At 35.5% G+C, this 23,632-nt stretch overlaps 1 protein-coding gene across 3 annotated transcripts in view; it reads left to right on the plus strand.

Annotated features, from left to right (window-relative positions):
• Positions 1 to 23,632, plus strand: part of LOC104847582 (collagen alpha-5(IV) chain) — a 267,506-nt gene that overhangs the window by 238,461 nt on the left and 5,413 nt on the right. For 2 of the 3 annotated variants that reach the window (XM_010603053.1, XM_033760324.1), the window contains exons 41-50: positions 818 to 868; positions 2,401 to 2,586; positions 4,523 to 4,531; positions 9,157 to 9,165; positions 12,292 to 12,425; positions 14,976 to 15,048; positions 15,186 to 15,257; positions 16,076 to 16,204; positions 17,370 to 17,468; positions 18,760 to 18,972. In XM_010603053.1, coding sequence (XP_010601355.1) covers positions 818 to 868; positions 2,401 to 2,586; positions 4,523 to 4,531; positions 9,157 to 9,165; positions 12,292 to 12,425; positions 14,976 to 15,048; positions 15,186 to 15,257; positions 16,076 to 16,204; positions 17,370 to 17,468; positions 18,760 to 18,972 — 975 coding nt within the window. The remainder of the gene's footprint in view (positions 1 to 817; positions 869 to 2,400; positions 2,587 to 4,522; positions 4,532 to 9,156; positions 9,166 to 12,291; positions 12,426 to 14,975; positions 15,049 to 15,185; positions 15,258 to 16,075; positions 16,205 to 17,369; positions 17,469 to 18,759; positions 18,973 to 23,632) is intronic. The other variant, XM_010603055.1, reaches the window with a different exon arrangement.

The raw sequence follows: 23,632 nt of genomic DNA on the forward strand, positions 1-23,632 counted from the left end.
GTCTATTTTTAACTTGACCTTCTTCATCCACAATGAAATTATGTCTTCTTTTTTATTTTCTAAGCAACCATATATTTTCTCCTTCCTAATTAGCTTCCTTCTCTTTGAGAGAATATGATCTCATACGTGTAGATCAGGTTGCTGCCTTATTACAAAAAAAAAAACTTCAACACTGTTTAGACCATTTCTTTACATCAAGAAGTTTCCCAGTTTTTAAAAATTTCTCTGTTTTTCAATATGCAATTAATATTCCATTTATATATTTTCATAAGGCATATTTTGGGGGAGAAGCTACAAGTGATTGAGCCCAAAGCCTTCATGCTGAGTTACACTCCCAGTCTTTTTTGTTTTTTATTTTGAGACAGAGTCTCACTAAATTGCTGAAATGCCCAGATTGGGTTCAAACTTGGAACTTCCTCAGGCTTCCAGAGTGTTGGGATTTCAGGTGTGCACCATCACTTCTAGCTATGATATAAATATTTAAAGATATATTTGACACTCATAACCAATAGAATATATTATTATATAATTTATTATACAATAATTATTATATAATATAATTTATTATTACCATTATATATTAAAATTGCTATGTTAGAAATTAATCTTCTGGAGCTGGGGTTATAGCTTAGTGATAGTGTGCTGGATTAGCATGTGCAAGGCCCTGGCTTCTATCCCCAGCACAAAAAAAAAAAATCAATGATCTTCATGCCTTACATAATATACATGATAGTACTTAATAAAACGATGATCTAAAAATAATTTATACTAATTTCTCTTATTATCATTTTAATTTTTTCATTTTGTACCCTGACAGGTCAGCCAGGCTTTGGAATTCCAGGACCCCCTGGACTCCCAGGACTTTCTGGTAAACTTTCATAAAATATGCTTAAGCCTGGCGTCGTGGCGCACACCTGTAATCCTAGCACTTGGGAAGCTGAGCAGGACGATCGCTGTGAGTTTGAGACCAGCCTGGGCTACATAGAGAGTTCTAGGTCAGTCTCAACTACATAGTGAGACTCTGCCTCAAAAAACCAAAATAAATAAATAAAAATATGCTTAAATCGATCCATAATGTATGCTCCAGTACATTTATTTTTCCATCTCCATCATTTACTGTTATAAAATCTAAGCATAAGCCCAAAATGCAAAGGTAGAGTTGTGTCTTTGAGTACTTATGTGGCCATATAATCTGAGGATTTGAGTAATATAAAAATAGATCCTTAAGGAAATTTACATGTAGATATCTCTTCACTGACTTCATAAATAAATGCTGAGGAAATTATATAGAAAGAAAAAAATGAGTAGAAAGCGATAGATTTTACTAAATTTCTTAAAACTCATTTAGCCTGGAAATAAATAAAAATTCTTAAATCGATCCATAATGTATGCTCCAGTACATTTATTTTTCCATCTCCATCATTTACTGTTATAAAATCTAAGCATAAGCCCAAAATGCAAAGGTAGAGTTGTGTCTTTGAGTACTTATGTGGCCATATAATCTGAGGATTTGAGTAATATAAAAATAGATCCTTAAGGAAATTTACATGTAGATATCTCTTCACTGACTTCATAAATAAATGCTGAGGAAATTATATAGAAAGAAAAAAATGAGTAGAAAGCGATAGATTTTACTAAATTTCTTAAAACTCATTTAGCCTGGAAAAAAACATGCTCTTTTCTCACTATGAAAGCGATATCAAGATAATATGTAGGAAATTCTATAAAAATATGTACCAATAGTACCAATGTTTCTTGAAAAGTCAATTTTTTCCCATTAAATTTATTGGTACATTTTAGGTATACGATATAGTTTCATTCACCATTGGGATCTTGTATTTTCACACGACCTGTCTTGGTTCTTATTTTTTCCCCATACCGCTGCCCTCCCCTCGTTTCTTCCACCCTTCCCTATTTACAAAGACTTTGTTTCTATTTTTTTCCTTTTCTTATATTTTTCCTTTTCCCTTCTTTTCTTTCCCCCACTCCTGCCACTTCCCCTACTCCTTTAGATCTTTTCTTCCTATTTCATATTGTCAGTTATATATTTCTATCCTTATTTACACTTTTAGTTTTTCCTACCACAGAAATTATTTACATATGTGTGTCCTATTTATTAAAAATCGATTTGAATATGTTTTTATATTTAGATGGATATATGTACACACATAATCTACCTCCCCTTTCTAGTGCTTAATCTTATTAATTATTTCTATATGTACTGTGATAAGTGATAAATATATTTAACAGTAAAAGTGGTTGGTTGTGTGAGTTTGGGATTTATTTGGAGATAGAAATTACCCTACTGAATTCCATTAGTTGCTCAGATAATTTTAGCCTTATAGGTAAGCCTATAACTGAGTATCATTTAATGTGCTCTCTGTCACCTTACTTTTACAGGTCAAAAGGGTGATGGAGGGTTACCTGGCATTCCAGGAAACCCTGGCCTTCCAGGTCCAAAGGGTGAAGCAGGCTTTCAGGGTTTCCCTGGTGTACAGGGTCCCCCAGGCCCTCCCGGTTCTCCAGGTCCAGCTCTGGAAGGCCCTAAAGGCAACCCTGGGCCACAAGGTCCTCCTGGAAGACCAGGTATGTTCATGAGTGGTAGGGGAATGGACTGTTTACTAATCAGTTTATTTCATTTTGCTGGCAGTTTATTCAGTCACTAGGGGTTTAGAATTTGTAATATAAGAACTTCTTACAAACAGATAGATTGGTTTATACACCTAGCTCCATCCATTTCCATGGTATCAATGGCATCTAATATATTCTTTCCTCTAATGAATTTAACATTTACTAAATGTTGAAATAAAACAAAACAACTTAGACAAAAATGGGAAATTGTGGCTTTCTTTGTCTTGTTATTAAAGATAAAGCTATACTGATAACCTGGCAGCAAAACACCATCTCCATTTTTAAATGTGATCTTCTCAGCATGTCATCACTGAAATCATTTTAGAGATCACCCAATAGATAGTTGCATGAGATCCATACCACAGGTGTTGCTATGGTTCTGTCACATGATCATCAAATGTCACCAAGCACAATAAACATTTTATCTAAGAACTACACAGTCAAATTCATCTCCAGTATCACAGCATGATAAAATTGACTAGCAAGCTTTCCATACCAACCTCATGTCTTTACCTCATTTGTCTTATATTCACTTCTCCAATATCTTAATTTTTCATCCATTTCACCTTTTTGTTTCTGTGTTGTCGTTTCATTTTACAAATTTGCAAATGCATGTTCTCATTAATGTTGCTGAGACCAATCACAGGTTGTATGTTATTAACAGATTTTTGAGACTTGATATTATTTTTTCTATTTCTGGTAATGGATAATTTGTACTTATTGAGTTTAAGAGAGAAGAGAAATCTAAGGCTGAAGAAACAACCAAATTGTCCTCCTTTGATCTTTAGAAAATCCCTGACTTATTTTTTAAATGCACTTTAAAATGAAAATTTGCATTTAAATTCCAATAAAATCTTAAGTGATTGGAGTTAATTTTAATAGGTATGCTATAAAAAGGTGAATTAAATGGGATCAAATTCTAAGTTCTGAGGATCATTTTGAAAACCAGATTTTAGTCTGATTTTATTTGACTGTCTTAGAGGGTATTACTTAAGATTTTAACTTAGTTTGCAATGGAAGAAAACCAGTGAAAATCTCAGCCATGTTAACTCTTTGCATATAGTACAAAGAATTGAGGCAAATATCTTGCTTTGTTTTGCATGCAATCATTCAAATAAACCAAACTATTATCCTGTTTATATTCTAATTAGCAATGGGCTTATTCATGGAGTAATGGAACTCAAAAAATATAGTTTAAAACACAGCAATATAAAATCATTAAGCTGGATGTGGTGGTGCATGCCTGTAATCCCAGTGCTTGGGAAGCTGAGGCAGGAGGATCACCAGAAGTTTGAGGCTAGCCTGAACTACATAGATAGACCCTGTCTCAACAAATCAACAATAATAGCTGGGGATTTGGCTCAGTGGTTCTGCTGCCTACCTTGTAATTGCAAGGGCCCGAGTTCCATCCCCTGTATCAAAAAAAAAATCTCTAACAATAATAATAATGTCATTAGTCATAAAGTGCCTCAAGCATTATTATTTGTAAAGAAATAGCAACAAAAGTACTCCAGGAGAGCACATATCTGATCAGTATTTGACTTCTCAACTTTTTATAAATTACATATTAAAATAGAGTTTTAAATCCCATTGTTCTTAGAATGGATTGTTCAGTTTGAGTTCACAGTACTGAATTCTATAAAATAAGTTTTGGCTTTTCAAAATATGGCACAATGCTCTTCTCATTTTAATTATTAATTTTAAGTGGTGATAATTTGGTTTATATACAGATGCATGAATATAAATGTACTGCATACTCTGTAACTGAATTAGATTTTAATTTGAAAGTATTTAGTATAATGCTTTAGTTTTTGAAGTTTCTAACTGTTTTGATATTTTTCCTTTTTGTTAATGATGACATTGGGCTTTGGTGAACTTTGACCCCTTCCAGGTCCTCCAGGTTAGCTCCTTAACTACAAAGTAATAACTGCATGAAGTTTGAAACTTTTCTTATATGTAGATATGTATGTATACATATATGTCTGTGTATACATACATTCAAACTTAATGTTTTCAAGTGTTTAAATATATTTAAGAAACTAGGGCCAGGGATTTAGCTCAGTGGTTCTACTACCTGCCTTGTAAGTGCAAGGACCTGAGTTTGATCCTCGGTACCATATAAAAGAGTCTATGTGCCAATTCAATTCTTACATGGTGGCCTATTTCTGTGACTTATCAAAAACTTGTAAAGCCCAGTGTTTCTAATGGAATGACCCCACATTGTCTAATTAGGAAAACGAATTAACGCTTCAAAATTTAGCCAGGTGTGGTGGTGCATGCTTGTAATCTCAGCACTCGTGAGGCTGAGGCAGGAGGATTGCCATGAGTTCAAGGCCAGCCTGGATTACATAGTGAGTCCAAGGCCATGCTGTACTACATAGTGAGACTTTGTCTCAAAAAATTCATATATTTGTGTCATTTTTAGTTGAAAATTTATGGCATTCAAAACAGCTTTATAGAATATTTTATTTTTCATTTACATTAGTGTGTATATCTCACCTTTTCCCTGTGTTTGTTAAAGCAAATTAAACTATCAGCCAGACACAGTGTCCCTACCTGTACTGTAGCTCCTTTGAAGGCTGAACAAGAGTGTTACTTGAGCCCAATACAGTAGTTCGATACCAGCCAGGCAACACTGTGGGAAAGACTCTATCTCAAAAAAAGAAAGAAAAGAAAAAAAAAAAAAGAAATTGAACTAGCCTTCAAAATGGCATTTTAAAAACAGTAACATGTATTAACAGATTCTGCAAATGTGTAATCTTGACTTGTCACATAGTTCTACATTATATTACCATGAAGAAAGACTAATAGATATAATATTCTTTAAAAATCAGTATACTGGACCAGGGATTTTGTTCAGTGGTTCCACCGCCTGCCTCGCAAGTGCAAGGACCCAAGTTCAATCCCTGGTACCAAAAAACAAAAACAAAACAAAAAATCAATACAACCAATAGAGATTAGAGGCTCTTAATCTTATTTTCATCACACACATATAAACAGTGTGTACCAAACAACAATTACCAAGAGAGACTCGGTGGAAAATTGTTGATTTCTAGTAAAAAAAAAAAAAAAAAAAAAAAAAAAAAAAAAAAAAAAAAAAAATTGTTCACCTAATCAGAAGTAAAAAGAGCCACAAATATTTGAATTTACTTATTATTATTTAGATAAGTAGTTCTTTTCAGATTTCTGGAGAGGAATTAAAAGGGGGGAAATTCTTCTCCTTGGGTCTGACTATTGAGAAAGATAGAACCTTTTTTTCCCTTTATAAATTAAAAATTCATAAATTTTCAAGATGGCTTTGAGGAAGCCATATACCTATATCTGAGCTGATTCCCTAGCTACTTTCTTTTTCTTTCCTTCTTTATCTGTAGTGGGAATTGAACTCAGGACCTTTGCACTGAACCATATATCCCTATCCATTTTGGAGGACAGGCTGTCACAAGGTTGCACAGGCTAGAGTTGAATTTGTGAATCTCCTGCTTCCCAGAGTGCTGGTAGTATAATGGTGTTCCACCATGCCTGGCTTCTGGCTCCCTAATTTCTTACTTTCCCACAGTCCCATTATTTCCTTGGACCACAGAATGCCAGACCAAGAAGGGACCTATGCGCTTGCTCTCTCTCTGTCTGTCTCTCTCTCTCTCTCTCTCTATCTCTGGCTGGATATGTGTTAAAGATGGAAGATAGATTATATTCAAGGCTACTGCAATAGAGGAGAGTGACTGAGCTCACCCTAAGTATAACAAAGGAGCATTCTGAAGGAGCAGAATGAGGAGGTCAGTGATTGAAACTTACTGAAGGAGTGTGAAGGGTAGAGGAATTTTTGCTAAGGTCACTTCACAAGATGCTTGCTAAATGCAGGCCAAGGAATTATACACCAAGGGTGGTGGATGAGGAACTTGATCAAATTTTAAACATTGGAAAGGGACTTTCCTTAAATGGATTTAGCAGTATTATTATAACTGGACTTGGCAGGGCAGAAACAGGGCCCTAGGATGAGAGATGACTCACATGCACCTGTAAGATTTGGCCAAGGAGAGAGTCTTTGTTACATATGAGAAACAGAGACCCAAAGAGGTCAATAAGTTTGTTCAAGGTAATATTGTTAGTTACTGACATAGTTGATACTGACTTGTGTCTATACTACTAGTAGAATCATATCTTTCCACAATGGCTATTATTATATGGCTTGATGCTTATTTTCTCTTATTCTAGATATAAACACTATAAGTTAATGGAGCAAAACTACTTCTACCATTTTAGGAGATTTGGCTATAGCTGACCAGGCCTTGCTTCCATTTTTTAAAATTTCTGTTACCTTAAAAGCCCCATCAACCCCTAACAACTGCTTCTTGTGTTCTTCCTAAATGGATATCATCAAGAAGATTAAGCTAGTGCATGTGATTTAACAATCACCAAGATAAAAAGATGAGTAGGGGGTACTTTGAAGTAGTTTTGATTCCTACCTTGTCTGACTTGTATAGAATTCTGCTACCTTCCTCACTGCTAAGGTAGACTGTCAGATAGGAGATTTTTTTTCTTTATTTCTGAGACACTAGAAAATATTTAAGGAAGAAAAATAAAGTAGCAACATTTACTTTAAAACCAATTTAACCCCTCCCATTTACCAAATGTGCTCTAAATTGCAATTACTGGAACCTGGTCTCTGTGGTGGTCTCTTCCTTGCAACAGTTGCAAACTACAACCTTAAATGGAAACTAGATTTTTACCAGTGGATCCATCAACTTATCTTAATTAATTAACACTTATGTACAAGACTTTATGTTTTGGGGTTTATTTTCAGTTAACTTTTCTTGGATGGTTTGAAAAACAGTAAATTGAAAGCCTCATACATAAAGTTGAGTTGGCATATAACTCATTAAAATGTAACCTTTTCAGAATTAAAATCTTAGTTTTGCTATGACGTGATCAAAGTTCTCATTGCTAATGACTTGAATGAAAAATGTCATGTTTTGATGAGGTATTTTTCTAAGAGCTTTTATTATTGGTCTTTTTATATCAAACACAGATCTAAAATGTCTTTACTCAAACTCTAAATTATGTTTGGTAGTAATTCTAATTTATTAAACTGATTTTGTGGTGAGACAATGCTCTAAGTATTGTCTTCAGCTAATTTGCTGTGCAAGCCAAATTTTAGCTTTCTAAATTTCAAATTATCAATCGTTTAAAAAAAGTTTTATTATTGGGCAGTAATAATAATGTTTTCTATTTATATTGCATGCTATCATTTTCATCATATAATGTACCTTTGTTGTAAGCTCCTTGAGAGCAGAGTCAGGGGTCTTGTGTTTTTATTCCATGTAGCTCCTTGTACATGACAGACACCAAATCTGTGTTTTAAGACTTCCTTTCAGTGTTAATCCTCTAAAGGAAGTTAAAGTAGATAAATTATGCTCAGGGCAATTGAGTTGCCCAAAGTCATACAATTATTAAGTAGCAGAGTCAAGAATACAATCCTAGGTCTTCAAACTTCTAGGATTCTGTGCTCTGGCACTATTTATTCTCTCTGCTAGCATTCATTGTTTATAAATCATAGCAAGACTTATAAGGAAAAGAAACAGCATTTATACTCAATTAATAGTAACCAAGAGACATTTTATTTGTAGCTTTTTATCATTTTATTTAATGATCCTTCTTTTAATAATTATTACCTCAGTAAATATATGCATTAAACGATAATAAAATAATTGTAATATTTTCTATGGCTTGGGGCAGGCTATTGCATGCCAAAATATTTAAAGTGCCCTTTCATTGATAGTCTTCACATCTTTGGAAAATTTGAGTCTTTAGTTTGCAGTTTGATTGTGTACAAATATACATTGCCTTTTTCTTTAAGTAGTTTATTACAGATAATAATAATGCACAGAGGAAAACCTCACAATGAATTATGACAAAAATCAGAATGTAGTTTCACTGATTGGTCTTCAAATAAGACAAACAAAAGTACAACTAATTGGTAATGGTAAACTCATGTTTTGATTTTTCTCTTTAGTCACCAATAATTTTTGTATTTTTTCCCAATGAAGCCTGTAACTAGTATCTGCTTGGTTCAGTCTCAACATATAAAGAGAGATTTTTACTTTTTATTTTTATTGAAAAATGACAGGGGCCAAGATAAACATTCATGCAAAATTACTCCATTATGAAAAGAACTGAAGGCTGTCAGTGAAATTGTATTACCTTGCTAACTTGAATGTTTTGAGAAGCTAACTTTCGGTTAACACAGTGTCTTCAGTAGAGTTTTCCATTTTTTGGATTGATGAAGACCAGCAACTTATTCTCTCTCTGTAACAAGCTCTGTTTGAAAAGTTTGGCTCTCCATCTCCAGTATGGTTCTATGTACATACTGATTATGCTATAAGTCTGAGAAATTCCGGCAAAGATAATTACTGTTTAACTTATGCTACAGTGAGAACCACTTCTAACTCATAATCTTATTTTGTACTGTGTGATGTCTGATACGGCTAACATCGATCTATGGGCTTTGGTGAATTCTGCTCTTCCCAGGTTTTCAAGGTTAGACTCTTCACTGGTCAGTTATTTTTTATTAATGTTTTACATATGTGATAAGAGATATATACTTTATTTTGCTATAAATAAAAGCAAAATTCAGAAGCTATTGAAGAATGCTACTGCGCATGGTGGTGCATTCATGCCTATAATCCCAGCGATTGAGGCCTGGGACAGGATTTGCACAAGTTTGAGGCCAGCCTGGGCTACACAGTGAGTTCAAGGCCAGTCTGAACTAAACAGTGAGATCCTGTCTCAAAAAAAAAAAAAAAAAAGGCTATAATCCTCAAATACTACCTGCTTGGATTGTAACATTTTGGTGACAGTAATGTGGCTTATCTATAACACAGTTTGAAATGATGTCAAGTCTTTGTGGTTCTATAAGGAGAGGTGCAGGGTTTGAAGGGAGGGCAGGGGAATGAGAAAAAATAAGAATCAAGATATATTATGTAAAGGTACAAGTCTCTCATGATGAATATCATTATATTATATACCTAAAATGTACCAATAAAATTAATTTTTAAAAAGATAATCCTGGGTGGGGGGTTTAGCTCAGTGGTTCTGGTGCCTGCTTTGCAAGTGCAAGGACCCAAGTTCCATCCCCGGTACCAGAAAAACAAACAAACAAGATAATCCTACATAAAAATCTGTTGAATTTTAAGTGAAAATACACTTATTTTTGCCTTTTAACTACACTAAGACATTTATTTAGGCAGACATATAGCCAATTCATATTCTCTGCATAATTTAAAAAAAAATCTTCCCTTGTCATTTTCGTCAGGTTGGTTCAGTTTATTCTTCTCTTAATAAGCTGATTTGCTACTTGATTTCTAGTCTAAATCATACAAACTCACATGTTCGCTTAGAGAATTCTATTAATGAATTTGAAGTAAGCAGTTCTGTTTTTGCTTATTTTGTTTCTTATGTACAAAGTACCCCAAATCTTTATGATCAGTAAGGGAATTTCTGTGTTGTCTGGTTGCCAGGTTGAGGTTACTATGAATTAAATTGTTTAAGAATGCAAACAATTGCTGCAGTGTTATGAACCTGCTTTCTTCTTCTTATGTGCCAGATATAGTCACATTATCTTATATAAAATATTCATGTTTTAAGATACATTCTTATCTTTAATTTTACTAATAAGTGTAATAGTGCTAATAATTATAAAAAAAAACCACCCCTTTTATTATTTCTTTGTGCCAGGCACTGTGCTAAGTAATTTATACATACAATTTCATTTAATCTTTACAACATCCTGGTAAATTAGATGCTACTCTTTTCTTTTTCTTTTTTTCTTTTTGGCATTACTTGGGATTGAGCATTCGCAATGAGCTGTACTCTCAGACCCTTTTTAAAAATTTTGATATGTGGTCTAAATTCTGCAGGCAATACTTGAATTTACAACCCTCATATCTCAGTTTCCCCTTGTTATGGAATTACAGGAATGTACCAGCATGCTTGGCTAGCAGATACTATTATTATTTCCACTTAATAGAAGAAGAAATTGAAGACAAAGAGATAAATCATTTTGGTAAAATCAAAGAGCTGATGATTAATAGACTTGGGATTGGAACCTCAGCATTCTTACTCAGGGTTCCAGGGTTCTTAATCAGTAATCATTGATTCTAAGTCCTAAGAGTATTTGGAAAGGGAACTAAATATGAAATTTGATATCAGATTTTAAAAATAGCCCTCTGTCTATGAGTAAGCTTGAACCCAGTATTCTAAATTCATATGCCCATGATAGTTCCTTTGAAAGTAATAGTTAAAACCGGGCACAGTAGCAAATAACCCGTAATCCTAGCACTTGGGAGGCTGAGGCAGGGGGAACACTGCTGAGTTCAAGGCCAGCCTGAACTAAAAACATATTTAGATCCTGTCTCCAAAACCCAAAACAAAATAAAAATAATAATAATTTCTACGTATTTTTTTAAATTTTGGTTGAGATCAATAAAAAATTGAGGCTACCAGAGGAGAGAAGGTATATGTGCTAGCTACGGGCTCATTATAGGGACATTTTAATTATTTCACTAAGGAAGGACTACTTACTCTCACTCTTAGCTGCTACACGCTATACAAACAAGTAGCACCTGTTTCCCACCTGCTGACAAAAGACTTGGTCAATGATATGATGTCCCTGGTTGCTTAATGCAACTGCGACTTTTATTTATAAAGAAAAGTTAAAATTATAGCATAAAGAAAAAACAGTGAATTTAAATTATTTTTATTTGTTCATAATATATGCAGAATTTTTTCTTTAGAATATTTGAAATGTAAAAATTTTGAAAACTTTCTTTTGTGCTGGTGGGATAAAACCCCAGGCTTCACATCTGCTAGGCAAGAGCTCTACCACTGAGCCATGTACCCAGCCCATGAAAACATCTGTAAAATAAATGTTTAAAGTATTATATTGATTAAATTCTGACCTTAAAAAATATTCCTATGTATCAAGCATATCACTAGAACAAAATTGAAGTTAATTTGTTTAAATGTTTAATAAAAGATGAATAAATGTGATTTCTTACAAATAAAGCAATTTTATTTTTTTTATTTAACGTATTTTATTTATTTTTCTCATGCTGGGTATGAACCCCAGACCTCTCACTTGAGCTCCTCTACCACTTGAGCTACACCCCCAGCCCTAAGTCATTTGATTTTATTAACAGTGGCTTGGATTCCTTGAATTTGTTAGAATGCAAAATCTTAGGCCTCTCTGCTGCCTTACTAAAGCTGCAACTCTGGAGGTGGGCCCAGGAATCTGAATCACAAGATCTCCAGGTTATTCTAATTGAGAACAGTGCCCTACTGTGTCTATTTCACTTTAGTTTAAGTCAAATACTTTGTTAGGAATTTAGAAGTAAATTATGTCCCGAATCCTTTCTTTAGATATATGTTTATTATATTGAATAAATAATAAAATTTAAACCAAAAGAGTTTATAAAGCAGCATTAATAACAAGAGGAACCCAATCCAATTTCCATTAGGAAGAGAATCAGGATAGGCCAATATATTTTAATGTAGTGTCAGTTTTACCTGCAAACGAATATGAAGATTAGTGACATTTTAAGACCCTAATGTTTATACTACTTTTATGCTATACTGAAATTTCGTCATTTGTTGTGTATCATCAAGGTCTACCAGGTCCAGAAGGTCCCCGTGGTCTCCCTGGAAATGGAGGTGTTAAAGGAGAAAGGGGAAACCCAGGCCCACCTGGGCCCCCTGGCTTGCCGGGTTTGAAAGGAGATCAAGGACCACCAGGATTCTCGGTAGGGAATGGGAGTAGATATTTGATGAGAGAAGTGTGTGGGTGTTTGCATTCAAATGAGAATTCTAAGGGGAAAGCTAATAAGGGAAAAGAAAAAAATATGAGAAAATGAAGAAATGGAAATGAAGTGTTTGTAAAGGGGGAGGGAGGAGGGGTGAAGGGAGGGCAGGGACAAGGGGAAAAAAATGAGAACCAAAACCTGTCATGTAAAGGTACAAGATCCCAATAATGAATGTAACTGTACTGTATACCTAAAATGTACCAATAAACTCAATGAGAAAAAAAAAACAAATGAGAATTCTAAACTGTAACATTTAATAAGCACTCACAGACAAGACTCTACATGGCTCACTGGTGAATTAAAACGCCACCAGTCTTTCCAGCAGGTTGATAATAAAATGTTTTTGCAAGGCAGGCGGTGGCACCACCAAGCTAAATCCCCGGCCCAACGTTGTTAATAAATCTTGATAGACAGTACAGTCTTGGATGTCTTCTGTGAAAGCTGCTTGATAACAGAAAAAAAAAACTAAAAAGAGGTGGCCCTTAAAATTTTTCAGTATCTGACCTTTTTCCATGGCATCGCTCTACTTCTATTTACCTAGCCTTAAAAATTAAGTTTTCTCTTTATTCATTCACTAGTCACTCCCTACTTTATTCTTTCTTGTACCTCTGCATGCAAGACTCCTAACTGCTACATTTAGGCTCATTTCGCCTCCTTTACCTCTCTCTCTCTCTCTCTCTCTCTCTCTCTCTCTCTCTCTCTCTCATCTCTCTCTCTCTCTCTCTCTCTCTCTCTCTCTCTCGTATTTCTCAGTGTGTATGTATATATGTGTATACATATTTATGTTTTATGTATTTGTACATATTTATATATTTGTGCGAACATATTTGTTTCATGAAACAATTGGAATAAGTTACATCAAAAGTGGCCCTTTACCATTAAATACTTCCTTATATAAGAGTAAAAAAAACTCTCTTATATAACCACAGTATATTATCAAATTTAGAAAATTGAAAATAGATATAATACTTTAAGTTCTGCCTTTAGTGTTCCAATTATGTTAGGTAACCTAGTAATGTTCTTTTTAGCATTTCTCCCTCTAAAATTGTATCTAGGACAAATCATGAATTACATTTAATTGTCATATCTTTTAGGCTCCTATAGTCTGAAACCATTTCCTAACCATATTCTTTCTTATATGACATTGACATTTAAAAAATTGCCACCTTCCCTACTTTAAAAATAGGATACTCTTTTGTCTGATGTTCATATTTCCATTTGAGTTATGTATCTTCAGCTGAAATATCGCATGAGTGATGTTTTCTTCCCAGCATAACAGATAAAGAAGCCTCTCATATCCACCTGCCCCTAATTTTGGGATTTTAATTTTTTTTTTTTGGTACCAGGGATCGAACTCGAACTCAGGTCTTTGTGCTTGTGAGGCAGGCAGCGGAACCACTGAGCCAAATCCCCAGCCTTGTGATTTTAATTTTGATCACACAGTCAAGTTGTTATCCATTTTCTCCTCTGTATTGTTGCTATTTTCCTCCTAATGAGCAAAACTGTGTTAAGGTACATTAAGTTCTTGCAAATATAAATCTATCCTTAGTTTTAACATCTACTAATGACTTTTGCTTCACCTGCTTTTTGCTGGAATAGTGGTAAATTGGTGATTTTCCAACTCTAGTACTGCCTCTGCATATTCAGTACCAGTCAGCTCTGCTGTAAGCAAGAGTCCCTTATATATTGATTATCAGTATGGGATCAAACTTTCTCACTTTTTTCAGTGACATACAAATTCTTTAAATGTTATTACTTATATTGGTGCTCATATTGTCTCAGATTTGAAAGCTCCTTCAAGCTGGATCCTTTCTGACATGCTTCCACCTGCTTATTTTTTAGCACATTCTCCTATTTTACCATAAAAATATATTGTCACTGTACCCCTTTTTTCATTGCTACTACTGCAGACTTCATTATCCTACACTTGGACTAGTGCAATAGACTTTTAAGTGATCTTGCTATTTTATACTTTCCTTTAGATTCATTTTAGAGCTTTTTTCTACACTTTCCATGCTTTGTATGGTACTCAAAACTGATCAACAGGCCCTACAATACACTTGCTAAGTATTTCAAATTTTAGCATTTCTACATTTGCAGATTCTAGTCCAAGCATTCATTGCCTCAGATCTACACTAAAAAGCAAGTGTTTGGTTAACAATAAAACATTAGCTACTACTTATTAAATGCACAGCCTATGCAGTTTTCTAAACATTTAATATGAACTGTCTTATTATGTCCTTACCACCACTCCATGAAGCACAAGTTATATATTGTTGTTTTCTCCATGTTAGAGGTGAGAAAACAGTGGATTAAAGAGATTAAATCATTAACTGGGGTTACACAAGATAATAGGTGAAACTGGGACTTGAATCCTAGAAGTTTAGCTCTACAGACACTGCTGTAAATTACTACACAATACCTCTGTCCTCAAGTCCCTTCCTTTCTCTCCCAGTTTTATTTCTAACATGAATGATTTTATTTATTCAGGGAAATCCTGGTCGGCCAGGTCTCAATGGAATGAAAGGAGATCCTGGTCTCCCTGGTGTTCCAGGATTTCCAGGTATGTGAAGGGGTGATCGAGGGTTTCGCTTTCTGTTAAACACCTTTGGGCCAAGACACACATATTTTGATTTGTCTAAGTAAAGCCTGTTCCCCTGTTGCTTTGCTGTGAAATTGTTTGTACAATTGTCTTTGCAGGCATGAAAGGACCCATTGGAGTACCTGGTTCAACTGGCCCTGAAGGGGAACCAGGACTTACTGGACCCCCAGGTAAGAAGTATTCCTGAAGCTACTTATGTGTCCTTTCAGCCAAACTGTGGAAGTCCAAAATTTGCTAATCTCTTAAACTTTCATTTTTATTAATGTAGATAGCAGTCCTTTCAAATTTCAGAAGATGCACGAGGAATAAGAATGATTTAATTGAGATTTACTGTTTTGATGCTAATTATCACATATTCACCTGAACAGACCACAAGAACAAGTTACATATGTATGCTTATATATTTCTATATTAAAATAGTTCTTTTTATTCCACTCTTTTTGTGGGGGACTGAGATCAAACTCAGAACCTAGTGCTTGCAAGGCAAGCATGTTGCCACTGAGGTAAATCCCCGGCCCTCAAATAGTTCTTTTTGCTGAGAGGCTTATAGATGTTTCCTGTAAGCTGTAAAAGAGGGCATCTGATAAATTCTTCAGTGGGTTCCCGGACAAGCATTATAAAGAAGAACTACAAAAACTGTCAGAAGCACAATGGACTTGTCAGGGAATGGGACTGTCTTCCCTTGGCACCAGTGTTCACAGCTTTGTAATTGCTTAGACACATCAGTAACTGATAGTGATTAAGGTTTGAAAGTAGGATGATATGCCTAATTTTTTTACCGACCCTAAGAAAGTTATTTATTTTTCAGTTTTCTGGGTGAAATGATAGCAGTTTTCCCAAACAGATTCTGTTAGCTCTGGCAGCAGTGAAATGCATGTAACTTGTTTTTTTCACACTAATATTTACAGTGAACTTAGGTCATCTTGACATCTGTTTCTTCTGAAGTTTTTCTTCCCTACTTTTCATCTTTGTATGTTTGGCCTCTTAGGTCCTCCTGGATTACCTGGTCCTTCAGGACAGAGTATTATAATCAAAGGAGATGCTGGTCCTCCGGGGATCCCCGGCCAGCCTGGTTTAAAAGGTCCACCAGGACTATCAGGCCCTCAAGGCTTACCAGGTACATTTGTAGATCATCTTTGAAGACTTGCCTATTGGAGAACATTTCTCTGTTTCTCCCTTTACATTTCAGTTTGTCTTTGACAATAGGATTATCAGCAACTAGAATACTGTGCCACAACAGGACCTATTTCCTTGAAAATGCTAATTTATCATATTCAGCTTTCTCCTGAGTGCAGTCCTATTTCCCCCTTTGAGCATTCTAATTTGAACAAGTAGGCTAGTATTAAAAACTCTGCAATGAAATGGACATGCTTTTAAGTTCCAGTGTTTTATCTTCTTCAGCTAGTGCAAAGACTGCTCCCCTGGGGGTAGTGCTCACCCCAGGGCCCTCTGCATACATGCTAGGCAGGTGCTCCACCCCTGAGCTGTACCCTTCAGACCCCCACTGATTATTTTTATATTATAAAATTTTTTTTCACTGATTTTTAATTTATTGTCTACTTGCCCATTTGACTCTATGCTTATAGCCAACTTTGATTGCTAGCACTAAGTTCAGTCTTTTCCCCCTGAATAAGCGAGTGACAGTCTTTCCATAAATGTACCTGGCAGTAACAGTCCTAGCTATAGTGGGATAGACGGCAGAAGTTGGGGCCTGCATTGTTGACTGGCACTGAAGACAAAGAACAAAACTGTCATATTAAGGATATCTTCCCAGAAGCAAATACAATGTTTAAAGCTAAATCCTTGCCTATATTTGTCCTTAGCCTGAGCTATTCCTTCATTTACTCAGATTTAAAGTAAAATCAGATTCTAGGGGCCAGGGATTTAGCTCAGTGGTTCCATTTCCTGCCTAGAAAGTGCAAGATCCTGAGTTTGATCCCCAGTACCAAGTAAATAAATAAATAAAATCAGATTCTAAATTCAGTTTCTTAAGAAGTCTAACTCACAGCTGGTCATGGTGGCACACACCTTTAATCTCAGACCTTTCCAAGGCGGTAACAGGAAGATCTCAAGTTCAAGGCTAGCTGTAGCAATTTAACCGTTTAGTGAAACCCTGTCTCAAAATAAAAATAAATAAATAAAAGGGTCAGTGATGTAGCTCAGTGTGAAAGCCATTGTTCAATCCCCAGTACCACCAAAACAAAAAAATATAAGTCCCCTAGATCTATCTGGATGTGAGCATATTCTACCCATATTTGAAAACCCCATTTCTTTTTCTGTAGGTCCAGTTGGTCCTCCAGGGGATCCTGGACGTAATGGACTCCCTGGCTTTGATGGTGCAGGAGGGCGCAAAGGAGACACAGGTCTGCCAGGCCAGCCCGGTAAGACTATTAAAACAGTGCTTCTGATGGTGGTCTTTATGTCTGGGAAGCCTCTGAATGTAGGCTTCCACATGGAGCCAAATCTTCTTGAGGGAGGGAGCTCCTGGATGGTAAATCTGGAGCTGGGAAAAAATAGGAAGGCATATCTGAAGAGATTTGACACTATAAGAGAGGTATACAAAGTTGCTTTTGTTTATGTTTAAAGTACTTGAAAACCCAGCTCTTTCTCCAGGTACTCACCGTAATTGTCTGTTCTGCTAATTTTCAATGTATTGATTTAAATTCCTAGAATACTTTGCACTGTTGTAAAGCCGCCCATATTTGAAATTATCACACTAAGATGTAGTTTCCCCCCACAGGGTACAGTAAACATAAATGAAAAGTTTAAGTGATCCTTGTAGACCTTTGAGAGTTATGGTGACATGTCTTGCTGAGATTGATATGCAGATTTTTAGGTCACTCATTAATAGGTACTCCTGATAGTATTAAGTCTGGTACTACTAAATTTCCATCTGTAGTTCACCTACTTTCAAAAAGAATTTGAGTCAACTTGTTGTAAGATTTCTAAAATACAAATAGAAGACCATAAACTCAATACACTGTTACATATGTTAGCAACTCTAATTAATATAAACATAAGGATTTGTATTGCAGAAGCAAAAATCAGTGGCAGCATGGCAGCGTCGTGCTAGCATATAGCCTTTCTAGAGTCAATATCCTGCCAATTAATTAGTTTTGTATTTCCAGAGAAGAAAAAGTCACTGTCATCTTCATTACCAGCACTGCTTTGAAGTTTTTGAAGATAAAAATCTATACACAAAATGATTAAAAACCAGTGTAAAAAAACAATTTTAATTGTGCTTAAATCAAGAGGTTAAATTGGGACGGGGACCCAGTGGAAGACTGAAATAAGCATTTTGAGATGGCTTCTTCAGAATGTACTAGGCTATTTTCTACGCATGATATGCTTGAGAATAATTCCCCAGATAGATTCAAAGGAAAATAAAAAACACCACTGAAGCAGACTGACTAATGGAAATCACACCTTTCCTTTCCTATTAATGAACAAAACAGATGGATTGGTCATGGGGTTCAAACTCCTTGAGTATATCAAGAGACCAGATAACACACAGGATCCCCATATGCAACGATATATTACAGTGCCTTTATAGACACTGTATAAATATTGAATAAATTCACTAATCAAATGAGGTCATTATGTTTTGTAAATAGCCCTAACAGTGGATAAGAGCTTATTTAATTTTGTATACTGATGATTTCGTGGTAATAGGTGCCCGTGGTTTGGATGGTCCTCCAGGACCAGATGGGTTACAAGGTCCACCAGGTCCCCCTGGAACCACTTCAGTTGCCCATGGATTTCTCATCACACGCCACAGCCAGACAGTGGATGCACCACAATGCCCACAAGGAACAGTCCAGATCTCTGAAGGTTTTTCTCTCTTGTATGTACAAGGAAATAAAAGAGCCCATGGTCAAGACTTGGGTAAGATACTTAGCACCTTATTTCTTCTTTTTGGGTTTGTTTCAAAAATACTTATGTGTTCTAGAGTAACCTTGGCCAAAGTATATCACTCTATTCTTTTGGGGCTTCCGAATTAAAGGCCATGTCAAGGGCAATTAATATATTCCTTATAATTTTTGAATAAATTATATTTAATCTTAAACTAAAAGAATTCATTAACTAGTGTGTGGTATAATTCTTGGCCTAAAGCAAGGCATTTTCAAAAGGACCACATTTATTTAGCTTATTTATTAAGGAAACAGATTCCCTGGGATCTCTATAGTATAGCTGCTGTTTGAGTGGACAGTGTTTATAATTCATAAGAGATAGTTTCCTCTTTTCTGACACTGGTCTTTGTCAAGTTGAAAGATAAATTATAAAGAGAGTCTTGAATCCTAGATCAAAGAAAGTAAGGTCATTGCTTAATTATGCTAGTTTATAGATCCTAAAATAAATGTATTAACTTTGTAAAGTATTATTGAAGCAGTTTAAAGTCATATAAAACATTGTATTTCCATACAAAATCCAGTTCATTTGATGTGTTCTACTGTATCTTCTCTATGGTCGGGTAGGTGGCTTGGTTAATGGAATGATGCTGGGCTAATGACTGTCAAGGATTCTTACATCCCCAAGGTTTTTTTCCTACAACTTTGACTTTTTTTTCCCCGGAACCAGGGATCAAACTCAAGACCTTGTGTTTGCCAGCCATGCACGGGTCCACTAAACTGCATCCTCGGACCTACAGCTTTTGACTTTGGGTGTCAAGATCTCATCGTTTGACCTCTAGCTGCCTATTTCATTTGTCTCCATAAAGGAGACAGTCTGGGCTCCCAGTTTCTGAGATGTCTATAGTAGAGGCCACCTGGAGGTCTCATGGGTTGCTCCATTCATTATATTATTGGTTAATTTCTTGATGGTAGCCATTCTTTCTGGAGTGAAATGGAATCTCAGTGTTGTTTTATTTGCATTTCTCAAATGATCAATGTTATTGAACACTTTTTTTCATATATTTATTTGCTATTATACTTATTCATCTGAGAAGTCTTTGTTCATTTCAGATGCGGATTTGGGGGTTGGGTCTTTAAATTTGGGGGATCTGATGTTTTTGTTCTTTATGAATTCTAGATATTAGGTCTTTGTCTGAAGAGTAGCTGTTAAATTTTTTTTTTCACATTCCCTGGGTTGTCTCTTATTTTGTTGGTGTTTTTTATTTCCTGTGCAAAAGCTTTTTAATTTGATGTGATTCCAGTTGTTGATTATTTGCAATATTCCCTGTGTGATCTGGGTTTTGTTCATAAAGTCTTTGCCTACACTTATGTCTTCAAGCATTTTAACTATTCTGTCTTGTAGCAGATTATTTGTGTTTTAATATTTAGATCTTTGATCCATTTTTGGATAATAAGGTTACCTTCTAGGGTCTACAGTTTTGTGGCAGTATTCAATTCAAGGCATGCTCTGCTCTATCAGGTAGACAGTGGATACATTTAGAGCCCTGGATCCATGCTGGATGATCACCAGCAAAGCCAGTCTGGGACTTTCAAATCCATGGAAATTCAGGCTGAACCTGGCCTCTGATCTTGGGGGTGGGGCCTGAGTCATTTAGTTTACAACACTCCAGTTGTCTCTTGCCAGCCTGCCCTTGGCTCTCAGAACATGAAAGTCTCTCATAGTTGTCCTTCAACCAGTCACTGTGGGAGCTTAACACTGGGAGCCCGAGATAAAGCCAACCCAAGGCTGCTAAGAGTCCTGGGTTCAGTCGGCCCCTCCCTAAAATCACGTGTGAGCAAGCACTCTCTCCAGGGGACATAGCTGTCATTTGGACTGGAGTCACTCACTTGCTGCTGTATTACACAGCATCTGCTGCTCTGCTGCCCTGGAGCATTTCTCTCTGAAGGCCTCTGGAGTTGCCCACTTTCACTGTGCTACTCTACATTCAGTCTTCCTTTCTCACATCACAAGCTAGGAACTAGGGAGAAAGTACAGATTGCCCCTTCCTTTTTGTATGTTGTGGTCTCTCTCATCAGTTTCTCTGTAGGCTCTAATTTTCTTTTCAGATCTTTCCTGGGTCCCAAGGATCCACTTCTTTTCTTCTTTTCTTCCCCAAATTGTTATTTTCAAGTATCTGGATTCCAAATCTTGAAGAGAGTAATTTGTTGCTGCTTAATGCTCTGCCATTTTCCTGGAAGACCTACCTGCCACTTTCAAGACAGGGTCTCTCTAATTTGGTTTAAGTTTGCACTCTTCCTACCTCAGCCTCCCACCTTGTCAGACTTCCTCCTCTTTTCTTCATCTTACTACTTTTCATCCTTCCTGTTACCTTTCTCTTTTTTTTTTTGCTTCCTAAAAATACATAGTATTTTTCTAATTTTCTAATTTGATCTTCATTAAATTAATAAGCTATTTTAGATAAGCTTAATTAAATATAACTGTCTGATTAACTGTCAATATATTTCTATAATTTTATCCAGTCTTTCTTCCATAAAATTATCCTCCTTTTTTCCATTAGCTCTTCACTGATAAAATCTAACTTTCAGTAAAACCTGTAAACTTCAGAGGGCAGGGACAAGGGGAAAAAATGAGAACCAAGACCTGTCATGTAAAGGTACAAGATCCCAATAATGAATGTAACTGTACTGTATACCTAAAATTTACCAAGAAACTCAATAAAAAGAAAAAAAAAACAAAAAAACCTGTAAACTTCAAATCTCTAGCCTATCAAGTCAACAAAAAAATCCTTAGACATTTTTAGCACTGTGAAATTTTAAAATGTAATGCAGAGAGAAAATGTGATCTGCCATCTAGTATGTCATAATAACTTTTCAGAATGCCTGTTTAGTGAATCAAGTGTAGTCAGAATTCACATCCATACGGTTCTGCTTCTAGCACAGTTGAGACCTCAGCCACAGGAAGGCCATAATGGGGCTCAAAATCCAAAGAATGTTCCTTGATTCCAGGTCCTGGATTTCAGGGGATCCGCAAGGGCTCACAGAATGATCAAATTAGAAATTGATGGCTAAGCTCTTGATGGCTAAGCAAATAATAGAGGCAATTATAGCTTTGATATTAAAAAAGCAGTCACCTGATCCAGTAAATACAATCTCTTCAAAATTAGTGGAAGGGTTATAAAAAGAAGGTAGAAGAGACAGATACACTACTAAAGCTTTTCTGTCTCACATGAAAAAAAACATACTAAGAACCATTGGTTGGTCCTTTTCTTGATGAGACCAGGGGCATTTCCTGCTCTGTCCCAAATTAGGCAATAAGTTAATTTTTATGTTTTAATTACCATGCAATGTACAAAATACTTTTGTATCCATTGTCTAATTTGATTGTTGACAACAGTGATAAGGAAAGATATGAAAATACCATTTTCATTTTATACACAAATAGGTGAAGAGGGTTAACTGATGTATTAACAGCCACACAGGTAAAATCTGATGGAAATAAAGTGTGGCTCCCTTGCCAATTCTGTATCTGTCCTTTTTTTTAGTTATACCATATTGGCATTCATTCCCATGTGACCTTGAAATTCACTCTTCAGTGAACCAAGATTTTCCCCCAGCAAAATGAATAAATGAAACTAAATCTGTAATTTTAAACCTGGGGAACTTTGAAAAGATTCCTAGGCTCTCTCAAGCCTACTATAAAAATTTCAAATCATTTTGATGCTGTATGATCTTTTATTAGGTATCTTAAGTCTGAGATAAACATAAACCTTTGGATACATGAAGAATTTGCAAGAGGTACACAAGCATAATTTTAAAGAAATCAATTTTCAAATCATCAACTTTCTTATGTATTTTCTCCTAAAACCTGTCTCTGTGAATATGCTGTGGGTAATTACCTTTCTCATATACCCTTTACCATCATTCATCACCAAATTTATAAAAGAATCATATTATGGCACATAGCCTTAAAATGTGAAAACCTCTGTGAGATGAATTTAGAGACCATTCAAAATAATAGTTTTGTTAAAGTTTAAAGTTACTGAAGTTCTATAACTCAGTTCTAATCCATCTCACTAAGAAATGTATTTTTACTCATCTAAGCCCAGCACTTTGGGAAACTGAGGCAGGAGGACCTCAAGTTTGAGCCTGCCCTGGCCCCCTTAGTAAATTATTGAGACCCTGTCTCACTTGGGTGAAGGACCAGGTATGTAGTGCAATGTGAAGGTTACAGGATGAATCACCGGTACCCCCTATCCCCAAAGAAATGAATTTTGGAGACAGGGGGTGTTGCTCAGTTGTACAGCACTCCCTTAACATGTATAAGGTACTGGAATCAATCTCTCTATCTCCACAAAAAAAAGGAAAAGACTCTTCTAATAATAGTTTACTCTTTGTTTAGTAATTATCAAATTTTAATGTATATTTTTGATCAATTGTGAATTAATAACAGTAATCATGATATATCAAAATAAAGTATTTAACAAGTAAAGCTTTTTGGTTAAAGAAAAATTTCAAAACTCATTTAAAATTTTTATTTTAGCAAAATAAAATAAGATGACCAATAAAAGACTTCTCAAAATAAAAATACATTAGAATTGGGCCAGGGATTTAGCTCAGTGGTTCTGCTGCCCACCTCTCAAGTGCAAGGTCCTGAGTTTGATCCACTGTACAAAAAAAAAAAAAAAAAAAAAAAT

The sequence above is a fragment of the Fukomys damarensis genome, unplaced genomic scaffold (genome assembly GCF_012274545.1).
Source record: "Fukomys damarensis isolate Sample0158 unplaced genomic scaffold, DMR_v1.0_HiC HiC_scaffold_39, whole genome shotgun sequence".
NCBI classification, from domain to species: Eukaryota; Metazoa; Chordata; class Mammalia; order Rodentia; family Bathyergidae; genus Fukomys; species Fukomys damarensis.